Raw genomic sequence first — 13,152 nt, 5'->3', positions numbered from 1 at the left:
TAGCCAGTCATTTGGTGATCATTCAAAGTTACAATGGATCCTCCAAAGATACTTGTAACCCTGATTCAAAATTCTGATGGCGCCTCACCCCATATGGCAGTTTGCAGTGCTCCAGTCATGTGACATTTTATGAAGTTTTTTTTTACAGAACCCAATATTTATTTCTGATTTCTGACAAAAAGTAACCATTGCAGGCAATGGGCTAGATTAATGATGTTCACTTAATGAATGCTATAAAAATGTAAAATGAGGTCAGTCACATGATGATCCACTTAATGACTGGCATGATTTTCGACTGTAATACGTATGACTCAATTACAGTTTGTAAATAAATAAATTCACTATCTCAATCACTTTTTCTTGTGTGTCCAGCAAATCCATGGGAACAGGGCTTTTTGTGCACAGATCAGACAATGCAAGAATAATCAAAGAGCTCATGGTCATAACTGTAAATGATAAATTTCATTGGGAATTTGGGGAATGACAAAGATATTGATAAGAGCAGAGGAGATATAAAATATAAAGGAGATATTAAAAAAAATAGAGTATGAGGTGCCAATCAGGATTTATATCATATTCAGACAAATCCCTGGCTTGAAAAAAATCAAGATTATACTCATCAGAAAGGAAAGCAGTTTAAAAGAAGATATTATGACATATCCTTAAAGATTAAAATAAATTATAGGAAGAGTACTAACACTGAGAAAGGAAGTCACTTTTTCTGAGACTGAGTTGAAACAAACAAAGAGTAATAGCAACAAAGAGCCAACTGGTACTTGCACAACCTTGTACCTGAAATAATTTGCATTGCTTCTGTAGAGATGATACGTTTATGATGATGTTTCAAAGCTGGTTATGCACTGGCTAAACTCAAACTATGTTTTCTTATTTAGTGAAATATTTCTAGATTATACTAAATCTTATGGTTATTATAAACATTACTGAATCAGTGGAGAAACCAGCCAGAATGGCAAAGAAACTAAAGATGCTGGAATATGACCTGGGAGATCTAAGATCAAATCCCAATCCTAACTCTAATGGAAACTCCCAAGGTGACATTTAGCTAGGCTATCTTTTCACTCAGATTGAGAAATATTGAGGATGGAATAAAGAAAAACCTCTGTGTGACACACCTTGAGCTCCCAAAGGAAAGCTGAGATATAAATGTATAAAATAATCATAATTATACTCCCACTAAAAACAACAGCAACAACAGACATCAGATAGATTACATTATATAAAGAATTAAAATGGAATATTTTCAACTAATAGTTCACCCAGCATATTTCTCTTCTGAACACTTATTAATTTATATTTAATTTATAACATAATTTTCTTTCTTTTTTTCTACAGAAAACACACTCAAAAATAATTAAAATTAATTTATATCAAGGAAAAAACCTAACACGCTTTGAACTTATAAACAAGCACTAACTTTTCAAAATTGTCTAAACTTGATCTTTAAAAGTCTTTCACTATTAAAATCTAAATTGTTTAAATACCAAAAGTTTTAATTTGTTTAATTCTTGGATTTAGCTGAATATTTTTTTTGCTATAATCCAATAATTGAACCTTTGACAAATAAAAAACATAAATTTGAAACAAAAGCATGAGATTTACCTCACCTAATCAGTCTTTATTCTCTACTGCCTTCAAAAGGTACTAAATAAGTAACAGGATAATTAATTCTTGTAGTTTGTATCACATTAATTAAAAAAATGCTAGAATGTATGATAATAGAAAGAAAATGTATCTTAAAAATTTCTGAAGCCAATTCTAAAGACAAACCAACCTTTTTAATATCTTCTATACATTTGATGATATAGCTTCTTTTGATTGCCTCCTTTACTGCATATGCATCACTAAGGATTGTCAAATGCTCCTCCAAAGCCTGTTGAATCAAGCTGCTAGGTAGTGTTGGAAGATGAGCCAAGTCCCAGAGAACTTCAAGAACCTAGAACAATACACATACAGTTATCACTGGCTGTTGCAGAAATATTTCTTAAATTTATATGCCACCCATCTTGCCTAGAGGCGACTTTAAGCAGCTTATAACCACATAAGCCATGTGCATTCTCTTAAAAAATTGTTCTACGTGCCTTTCCAGTGGTTGCCTCTACACGTGCTTCCCGTCCAATACGTCCTATCAAGCTTAAGAGTTTCTGTCGTACTCTATCACTCTCACACTCCCAACTCTAAAAAAAGGGGGGAAATAGATAAACAAAAAACCAATTAAAACATATTCTAACACATTTTTCCAACACTTAATTTAACCAAATACAAATCTGAGAGTATATAAAGAAACTGGAAATGAAATATATGCTTAATTTAATTCCACTCATACAAATCTCATTTTTAAAAACACGTAAGAAATTTTAGAAGGTCTGTAGCTGAGTACATTGGACAGCCAAATGTATTTGACCTAAGTAAGAGCATAATATGAACTACTAAAAGGAGTAGCCTACTTTGAATTGGAAATTTAGAAGAAGGGTTTTTATTTACACTGAAAATTGTATTCAAAAGCCTATTTATAATTAAGTAATTAATTATGCTATAGTTTTCTTCTAACAAATTCAATTTAAGAAAAACTTATCAGACATACAAGTAACTTTGTAAATCTATTACGACTGCTAAAAAGTAAAACTAGGCTAGGCCTGATTTGACCTCTCATCTGGTCTGTTCCATGCTATAAGATTGGGAGGTTTCATGTTTTAAACTGTAATAACAGAGTTAAACCAAAACAAACCTTACCTTCTGAATAAGGATAAAAAGATGACTTAGCTGATCTGAGCTGAATTTCACAGCAGCTGCTGCAATAATAGTGTGGATGTTCTCTATCACAGTTGATGGTTGTCCTGACTTCAAACCAATTGGGATTAGGAAAAAAAGGGAGAAAAAGGACACATCAAGTTAAAGAGATCTGGCTACTGCAAATCAGAAGACATCCTCCTCTCAATGGACAGGACGTATAGACTTTTTATAAACACTGTGTCAGGCCTGCATTTATATTCCTTTCAGAATTTTGGCATGCCACACTTTCTCTTATTTCATTATGCTGTTTCTTTAAGTATAGTCAATGGGAGGGGGGATTAGAAGGAGTAGGATTTTGGAATGTATTGTTTTTCATTCTTTGCTAGAAGTCAAGGTCATCCTTTGTCTCCGCACTTTCACACTTGATGGAAGAAGCTGGGCATGGATGCCAACATGGAAGGAGAAGATTGGACCATGTGATGGACTGTGGGTGTGGGGACAAGATCATGAACTTTTAACTGGGTGGGATTCTGATGTAACTTCCAGAGTTGGGATCCCACAGCTATGTGCCAACATGCCTGCTTTATTAAATTGGAACTTTAAGCATAGTTTTGCCTTCGATTCTGATTTGATTCTACATGGTATTTGGAATGCTGACACACTGTAGGTTCCCTTGGGGGCCAGAAAGAATATGAGCAGCTGGATTTACAAAGGTGACATTTTTTTTGTAGAATATATTATCCACTTGTCCAGAAGAAGGTGCTCAGTAAGCCTCTGATAAAAAGTTTGTCTCTAGATTTAGCTATATCGGACAATTTCTATCTCCTTCCAAGGTATGAAAATTGTAGCCATCCAGCACTAAAACCCTTGGAAATTCCAACATCAGCCGTGAAATAGTGTCTAAGAGTTCATTAATGTTTGCTGCCAAGTTGCTTGACATTTGATACATTGCCAGCAGTCCTAAATTGTCTTTGTGCTAATTTTATGCATTGGATTTGTAATCTGTTTCCTCCTGTTTCCAAGCTTTGTGAGGGTGATGCATGCAATCATGGTCACCCTTCCTCCTTGCCCTCTGATGCAGCTTGGTCTGAAATATATAAAGGGCAATTTCCATGTGCTACATCCCTAATGTTGCTCAACCAAGTTTACATAATATATATCAGTTCTATGTACTCATCTCTCACCATATCAGTTCATGTCATCTGCAGAAATAAAATCCTTAAACTCCATAGATAATTATAATTAAATCAGAATTTCCAACTGACAGCTTAGTGAATTTCTGAGGTTTTTATATATTACCATTGACAGACATTGAATATGTTAATATAAGACAAGTATTCAAATCTTTTAAATTCTATATTAAACAAAAAAGATTTGAGTACTAAAAATAAAGAAAAACCTATATTTATTGGTAAATGCAATATCATTGTAGTTTTCCTAATGTCTGTAGATTTGTGTTGTAAAATACTGAGTTTTCTAAAATTCTTTTTCTCACTTTTTAAAAAAACAAACCTCATTTCCTGATGTGCAACTATTCCTGAAAACACAGATGTGAAGATTCTTTCTAAGCATTTCAAGAACAGGATATAACTTTAAAATAACAGCTAAAAATCCTCACCTGTATTCGCCAAATTTTGGTCAATTCGTCTAGAGACAGCTTGCTGCCCAATAGCTCAATAATTCCCTTGATACGATCACAATATTGTGCTTGATCTATGTTACCTAGACACAGAAATATAGACAATTTAGACAACAGATGCAATATAACAGACCATTAGCTTCCTAGCATTTTTTCCTATCTTACTCAATGCATAACCAGCATAGTAAATGAACATTTTGTACAAATTCTGTTAATCTCATATTTGAGGATACAGAGCTGCCATCTTCAATTGTCCCATGTTTGTTTATTTGTTTTGTAAAAGAAATCATTGAAAGTATATATATAAAAGGCCTCTGTGGGGTTTCCCACATCTATTTCCTATCAATTCTTTTACATAAAAGGACAAAACATTCAGCTCTGTCCCTCACTGATGGCATCACTATCTGACTATCACATGCCCTGAGGAAAGAAATAATAATAAAGGGTGGGGGGGACCTACATACACCAAACAGCAACAACTGAAAAGAAAGCATACTCCCTTCTGGCTCCTTTTGTCTTAAAACAACATGATTTCTTTTCAGAAATGTAACTAAGAAGTTGTCAAAATATGAACTTCAAACAAGAGTAATCTTGAAACAACACTTCTTAAATATAATTTGTTCAAGTGTAATGCATCATAAGAACAAACTACAGTGAACTGTGCACCCAATGATTTATTCTCCTACCCTCTCCTTGTACAACTTAAAATAAAGATCAGAAATTATTCTCTTTCATTTGAGATTTGTCTCTCTCTTTTGTGTAACTCAGAGCCAAGTAAACAATGATTAATCTTTATTGTGAATAATGAAAACAATTCAACTTTAATATATTAGCTTGCTTGAGTTAACTATGGTTAAGTTTAAATTTAACCATAGTTCATATAATTCAATAAGCTGTAGTAAATCTGAGCAACATTTTAAAATACTATTTGCATCTCAATCATCCAGGTCATGGATGTCCCAAAGGTGCTTTTCCAAAAGGCATCTGGCCTTTCTTGGTCTTTTTGCTTGAAAACATTTCACTTCACTTCTCATCCAAGAAGCTCCTTCAGTTCTGATTTCAGTTTCTTCAGGCTTCTTGGGTGAGAAGCCAAATGTTGCCTTTTGGAAAAGCACTTTTGGGACTACTATTTGTATGATTATCCTAAAAGAGAGAGAAATGAAAAGCACCTGAACCTTATGCTCTCAGAAGTTATTTTTCAATTATTCCAAACATGATTAAACCTTCTAACTGAACACAGTCAGAATGTCAGGAGACATTTGTATACATACCTTCTAATGCAATGGACAGGACAGAGTTTTCTACCAGCCAGTTTAGTAAACGATCTGTATCTATTGCATTTTTTACCGATTTGGATAAAGTGCTATCTTCAATAAGTTTTGTTACCTAAAAATAAGGACAGATAACGCTATACAATATTTACAGTAAGAATTGCACTAGCAATAAAAGATATACAAGGCACCCTTTTTACATCCAGAAGTATGCATGGCTTTAAATCACATGACAAATCTGTATCAAGGCATTATAACGGCAGCTTTATTTTAACTTCCTATCATAAAGATTCCCAAATGGGTTTTGCTTTTTTCACTGCAGGTACCCTATCATGTATAGGGCAGATTCTAAACTCAATCATCCTTTTCAGTGGACAGAATAGATAAATATATGGAGAGAAACACTTAGCTAGTTGAAAAACTGATTTCCAGATAACACACTGGTCTTGAAACATCCAAATACTTTTTCACCTTAAAGCAGCAGACCTTGCACTTTAAACAAATATCTAAACTGCACAATGATAGAATAACTCCATAAATTACAGTCATTTTATGCCCTAAATATAAAAGACCACTGGCCCTTCAATGTTATAAAAGGAAGAAGCTTAAGGCTACAATCATTGGCAGGGAAACAAGTAGGATGACAGATAGCACCTTATGCTGTCTGCAAAAAAAAAAAAAAAATCTCCACTTGATTTAAAGTGTCCATGAAGCCACAGCCACCTAAAGTACTTGTTCCTGGGGGGGGGGGGGTATGTGTGTGTGTCAGGTTTCAACAGAAGTGGACTTGAATATGTCTTTTGCAATCTGCAAGGACAAGCTTTCTTCAGGAACGAGGAGTTTCCTTTTACATTCAGAGGAATGTGAAAGGCAAGAAATTGTGGCTGCTCAAATTTCTTATTCAGTTTTTCACTGGGTAATGAACTGTTTGTATATCTGCTTTAAGAAATACAAACAGAAGAAAAAGAGGGATGTGCTTGAAGGTAGTTTTTAAAATTAATAGTGGTTAATACAGCATTTGGATTGAATGCTATCGGAGAATACCAGGGCTATAGACCTATATTGGGAAGCTGAAAAACATTCCAGAAAAAGGAACAAACCACTTTCAGATAATAAAACTAGTACAGAGAATCATCAGGAATAAAACTCAATTTGAGGACATTCGACTTTTTACAATAATATTTAACTGCCACTTGTCCTATCACTGTGTCTCAGAGTAATACAGAGGGTTACAAAACAGACTTAATTTTTTTCTCAACACAGGAATCAATTTACTATCTGAAAACGCTAACTAAAACCAATAAACAAATTACGCCTTAATAACCTACAAAAACATAGCTGGTCCCTTGAGTTGAGCTTTACTTTCTATGACTTGAGATGTTAATACTTACTTTTTTTTGCCAATAATTATGGAATTTATTTTCCATTATCTTATTGTTTCATCTTCCCAGTCTTGGTAATCCCCCACTAAAATACTAACTAAATCTAATTCTGCTTTATCTTTTTTTTTTAAAAAAAAAAAGATCAGCCAAATTTATTTAGTTGCGAGCAACTGCTGTTGCTTTTCTTTAAATACTGAGTGAACTAAAAATCTCTAGTTCTCTAGTACTATTCTAATATCCCAGTATTCTATAGTAACCCAGTTATGGTCAACTTTAAGATTTTAGCCTAATAAGCTTACTTCTTTTAGAGAATTCATTTTTGCACTGAAATGAGGTGATTTTAACATACGCAACAGGATATCTAGCCGCAGATCATCTACTACTGTTACTAAATCAGGCTGAAATCGCATACAGAGGAGCTTGATGGCAGACAAGAGTTCAGGAATACTGACTAGCTTCTGTGAAAGAGAAAAAATATGAGTAGCCTATACATTTCACAGGAACGCATCTTGTTAACAGAGATTATATCATTTAATTTGGTAAAGAATGGAAATTTGCAACACCAGGAAACATTAATTTAAAAAAAATACAAAGAAGATATAATAATGTACCAGATACAGAGCAACTGACATCATTAAGACAAAAATATTCTGAGAAGTTTCAGGATAAGCTTGAATAACCCAGGCACAACAGTCATTCAGTTAACATTACAATGACAATTTTGGATTAAATTTAGGAAATCCAGAGATACCTTGTCTTTCAGATCTTTCTCTTCAATGTTTTGAACGTATTTAATCATATTATGAATGACTGGATCCAACATGGGCTGTAAAATGAAGGAATATTAACAGCATCTTAGAAAGAAAATATATATTTGTAAGTCTTCATAGTACAATATTTCCATTCTTTTAGATGGGAAAATTGGCTGGGAGTCAGCATAATGCAAACTGCAGTAAATCAGTAAATTAATCCTAATCTGTGAGTGTAAGTGCTTCCCATTCACATAAGAGACAGCCCATTCCTCTTATGCTCACTTTGACTATCACTCATTATAAATGTATTTATGTCAATATTGGACAAAGTAACTGAAATCATCTCTACGCAGATTTGAATTTATCCCCATGCAACTGTAATAATTCTATTATTGAGAAGAAAGAAAATCCAAACTCTATTTGCTGCATAATTATTCAAAATTAATTACCTGTACTACTGAAGAATTTAGATACTCGGCACAAACTCCCAAAGGCTGAACCAATGAAGAGACTGCCTAGAAGAATAAATATTTAAAAACAAACAGAGAATAGTCCCTACATAAATGCTTCACAAACAGACATGTGGTAAATATGTTAAACACATCTAAACATGTTTAAAATGAACTAACTAATAACCAGGACCAATATAGTCATATCTGATAAAATAACAAATACAATTCAATGGTAATGCAACCATATAATTTTACACCTGCAACTGAGAGTTGAACATACAGTAAAAATACCACATAAATTATATTTGCCTTTTCCAACACTGGTATTCCTTTATTTCTACAACACCAGAAAGTTCAGAGGCATTAGCTACAATAAACTACAATTAGTATAAGCAAATAATATTTAACTTACCCCAAGTTCAATGTCTTCTAAATGAAGTTTAGACTGAATTGCAGAAAATCCTCCTAATTCTGCAAACTAAGCAAAATCCAAATTGGAAAGAAAGTAGAAAGTAGAAAAAAAACTTAAGTACATAGACATGCTCAAATATATATATATATTTGTACTTATATCATTATTATTCATTTGATGATTGAAAGTTTATTTAAATTTATATATATATATAAATATATATATATATATAAATTTAAATAAACTTTCAATCATCAAATGAATAATAATGATATAAGTACAAATAAACCCCAGTCTACCCTCAAAAAGGTAGAATACTGTAACATTTATTTCATGCTATTGTTCCCTGGAAGAAAACAGTAGGGCTTCCTGGATCAGTTCAACAAGAGAGGGGAGAACTAAGATAATTCATACACCTCATAAGCAATGAAAAACAATATTAGTGCTGCTTCTGTAAATGTCTTTCTTCCTGAAAACTCTATTATCTCACTTGAATATCATATTAACGTATCTCAGATAATAAATTCATTGTATAAGATTATTTTTGGCACATAACTACAACTTTCTTTCCATATATCCTGGATAAAAGTTAGAATAACTTTTTTCTACTCTGATCTATATGCTCTCTACAGTGAGAATTTAAAAAAAAACAACTATTAAACTTCTACATAGGTACACATGATACATAGTGAACAGTATTTTTATTTACTTACCCTATTCACTAAGTCCACTAGCCATCCGTGTGGTTCCTGTATAATTGAGAATACATTTTAAATGTTGGAATTTTAATTATTTTTGTTTTCTGAATATAAATTACTTCTTATATTAGCAATCACTGCAAATGCAAAACATGATTCTTAGCAAGAATCATCTGAAAAAGACACTTAAAGAGCTAAATACTGTCTGTCATTAGAACCATTTATGTTTCTCAAAATAAATCATTGGCTAGAGCAACACTTGACAATGGATTTGCCATCTCAAAAATAACAATAACTCACTATGAAGCACCAACTGTTACTTTTAAATCTGGAAATACTATTTGATATAAACAAATCCAAAGCTGTAAATATATCAAAAAGTTCCATTCTGGAAGCATGATTTAATGATATTAAAAATAAAATAATTTTTTTCAACCATATTAAAAAATATGATAACAGATTGCATTGGTGCAGTATGATTGTCATTACAGGTACTCTTCAACGTATGATCACAATTGAGACCAACATTTCTTTTGCTAAGGGAATTTTTCCACATTTTATGACCTTTCTTGTCACAATTGTTAAGTGAATCACTGCAGTTGTTAAGTTAGCAACATGGTTGCAAATGTAGCTTCTCCGTTGACTTTGCTTGTCAGAAGATCACAAAAAGTGATCACATGATCCAACGACACATGTCAAACCATATTTTTCAGAGTATAAGACGCACCTTTTTTCCTCAAAAGAGGCTGAAAATCTGGGTGTGTCTTATACACTGAATACAGCATTTTTTGCCTCCCGAAGCCCCGCCCCTTCACCAAAATGGCCGTGCATACCCTTATGGAGGCTTTTAGAGAACTGGGGACTGGGGAGGGCAGAAATGAGTGAAAAAACGTGCCTTTTTTGCCCACCCCCAGCAGCATTTTATAAGCCTCCATAAGGTTATGCACACAATTCTTTTGACAAAAAACGGGCCCGTTTTCGTGAAAAACAGGCTGTTGTTTGCTTGTTTTTACCCCCCCCGGAGCACTCTGCACCCCCCCCAAGGCTATTCATGCCTTTAAAAAAACGGGCTGTTTTGGGGAGGATGACAGAGTGTAAAACTTTTTTTCCCCCTTTTGGGAAGCTCTTTAACTGATTGATGAGAATTACATTGATCAAGTGCTGTGCCAGCAGAAACAAATTCTTAGGTGCTGCAGATTGTCAGCGATTTCCTTCTCCAGCACATGGATAAATACACCTGGAAACATCTACCTACCTACCTACTCTCTCTCCATCCCTCCCTCCCTCCTGTATTTCTCTCTCTCTCTCCATCCCTCCTTCCCTCATCAACCTACCTACCCTCCCTCCCTATCTACTGTATGTCTCTCTCTCTATTTCTCTTTCTCTCTCTCTGTCTCTACCTATCAACCTATCTACTCTCTCTTTCTCCCTACCTATCTACTGTATTTCTCTCTCTCTATCTCTTTCTATTTCTCTCTATCCCTCTCCCTACCTACACAAACACTCTCTCTCCCTACCTACCTACTGTATTTCTCTCTCTCTCTCTCCCTTTATCTACCTACCTACCTACCTACCTACCTACTCTCTCTCTCCCTACCTACCTACTGTATTTCTCTCTCTTTCTCTCCCTCTATCTACCTACCTACATTTTTAAAAAAATTGCCTCTTCAAAACCTTGGTGCGTCTTATACTCTGGTGTGTCTTAAACTCTGAAAAATGCAGTAAATAGAAGTCAGTTGCCAAATGTCTTGATTCTGATCACATGACCATGGGAATGCTGCAAAGGTCACATGAAAAATGATCATGTCACTTTTTTCAGTGCCATTGTAACTTTAAATGATCACTAAACAAACTGCTATAAGTCGAGGACTACCTGTATTAAATATAACTTAAGGAATACATGAATATTGTCTATTTTGTTGAAAAATACTATACAAAGTAATAGTTTTTAAAACTGTGCTTCATGGTGAATTATTGTTATTTTTTAGATGGCAAATCTATTGTCAAAAACCTGTTGCATTGTTAAAATATATAAAAATGTTGTTATGCATATCTCATGCCTATAATGCTATCTAAATGTAATCATACATTTTATATTTACCTTTTGGAAAGCCGTAATAGGAGAAACAGCATATAGATTCCCTTCCCCAAATATTTCTGTCCAGTTCCTTTGGCACATTTTCATTCGGTTTTTGAAATGATACTCATTGTCAGGATTAAAAGCCTTAATAAAATAAAAGAATATGATGAAAAACAAAAACGCAGTCAACATAATTAATTAATATTAAAGTGGATTAACAGAATATGTGTTTTAAGATCCCAAAGTTTTAATGCATTTTACAACAATTTGTTAAGATCATTTTATCATACTATTTGTATAATTTTTATGTTTAACTTTTTAATAGTAAAATCTTGAATATATTGCACATAGAAAAAGCATATAGGAAAATATTTTATACGAGCATTCATTATTTGTCAATATAAGTACTGTTAGACAGCAGTTCTACACAAAGGTATTTTTTTCGTTTTCTAACTTTCTAAATTTGGAGAGGCTAGACTAAACATGGGGCTGTATGGCATTAAACATGTGCTGTAAAACTGTTGGCAAAATACTATTCTAATTTGGTAAATAACAAACTAAACATTCATATTCAGCTATATATCTGTATTCTGAGATATATCAATAGCATGGTGAACAAAGGCTGCCTCAGTGAACATGAGTAAGAAAAATACACCCCCACCAAACATTGAAGCCTGGGTGAATTAAAATTATCCTGTAGGAAGGAAGGAAGTGGAATTGGAAATATCCATGTGCCTTTCCGGCATAAGAAAGATAAATTAGAAGGAAAGACTTCTGTAACTGTTACTCAAGAGAGGGAAAAATTGTGAAATAAAATTAATCTTTTCATCTTTTTAATGTAAAGGGAAATGTGTATACTGGGGCTTGGGACATAGTGACAATCAGGAAAACAATGATGTAAAATGTTAATCTTTTTGGGGAAGTGGAGATGGTTCAAAATGAAAATGGTGATCTTACATTGCAGGGTTTTTAAAAATCAAAATAGTAAAGTAGCAAATAACTTAAAAATAACCCCTTTTGCCACCAAATTTGTATAGCTTTCTGCAGTGTTGTGGGACCCAAAATGGGAGCTGAAGACTACCGTATTTTTCGGAGTATAAGATGCACCAGAGTATAAGATGCACCAAGATTTTGAAAAGGCAAATTAAAAAAAAAGTTTTTGCACACTGCAGAGCTCCCCAAAACAACCTGTTTTTCGTGAAAACGGGCCCGTTCCCTCCGCAAAAAGGGCATCCTGGGGGATGGGGTTCCCCCCAAAACAAGAAAAAAATGGCCCATTTTTTGGTCAAAAAAAGGGCATGCATAGCTTTTAGGTTTATACAGTGCTCCTGGGGGCTGGGGCACAATTGAGCAAAAAACGGACCGTTTTTCGCTCATTTCTGCCCTCCCCAGCCCTCAGGAGCACTCTGAAATCCTCCTTAAAGCTATACATGACCATTTTGGTGAAGGGGGCGGGGTTTCGGGAGGCAAAAATGCTGTATTTAGTGTCTAAGATGCACCCAGATTTTCAGCCTCTTTTTTGAGGGAAAAAGGTGCGTCTTATACTCCGAAAAATATGGTATATATGGCTATGGGTTGTTTACTTTTACTGTATGTAACTATGTAAATTAAATCCTGTTCATCTCAAATGTTGAAATACTATGCATAGAAATCCAAGTATTATTATTAAACTTTTATGTAATACTTCCCAGGGGTGGGTTCCGGCTGGCACTACT

At 33.9% G+C, this 13,152-nt stretch overlaps 1 protein-coding gene across 3 annotated transcripts in view; it reads right to left on the bottom strand.

The window, feature by feature from the left end:
- Nucleotides 1–13,152, bottom strand: part of USP24 (ubiquitin specific peptidase 24) — a 90,839-nt gene that overhangs the window by 50,939 nt on the left and 26,748 nt on the right. For all 3 annotated transcript variants that reach the window (XM_032217938.1, XM_032217936.1, XM_032217937.1), the window contains exons 5-15: nucleotides 11,459–11,581; nucleotides 9,373–9,408; nucleotides 8,660–8,725; nucleotides 8,245–8,310; nucleotides 7,795–7,869; nucleotides 7,343–7,501; nucleotides 5,662–5,776; nucleotides 4,370–4,473; nucleotides 2,752–2,859; nucleotides 2,100–2,195; nucleotides 1,793–1,954 (exon numbers count right to left, since the gene is read on the bottom strand). In XM_032217938.1, the coding sequence (XP_032073829.1) occupies nucleotides 1,793–1,954; nucleotides 2,100–2,195; nucleotides 2,752–2,859; nucleotides 4,370–4,473; nucleotides 5,662–5,776; nucleotides 7,343–7,501; nucleotides 7,795–7,869; nucleotides 8,245–8,310; nucleotides 8,660–8,725; nucleotides 9,373–9,408; nucleotides 11,459–11,581 (1,110 nt within the window). The remainder of the gene's footprint in view (nucleotides 1–1,792; nucleotides 1,955–2,099; nucleotides 2,196–2,751; nucleotides 2,860–4,369; nucleotides 4,474–5,661; nucleotides 5,777–7,342; nucleotides 7,502–7,794; nucleotides 7,870–8,244; nucleotides 8,311–8,659; nucleotides 8,726–9,372; nucleotides 9,409–11,458; nucleotides 11,582–13,152) is intronic.

Source organism: Thamnophis elegans, chromosome 5 (assembly GCF_009769535.1).
Source record: "Thamnophis elegans isolate rThaEle1 chromosome 5, rThaEle1.pri, whole genome shotgun sequence".
Taxonomy (NCBI): Eukaryota; Metazoa; Chordata; class Lepidosauria; order Squamata; family Colubridae; genus Thamnophis; species Thamnophis elegans.
Note: the sequence above shows the minus strand (reverse complement) of the source record. Positions and strands in the feature narration are given on the sequence as shown.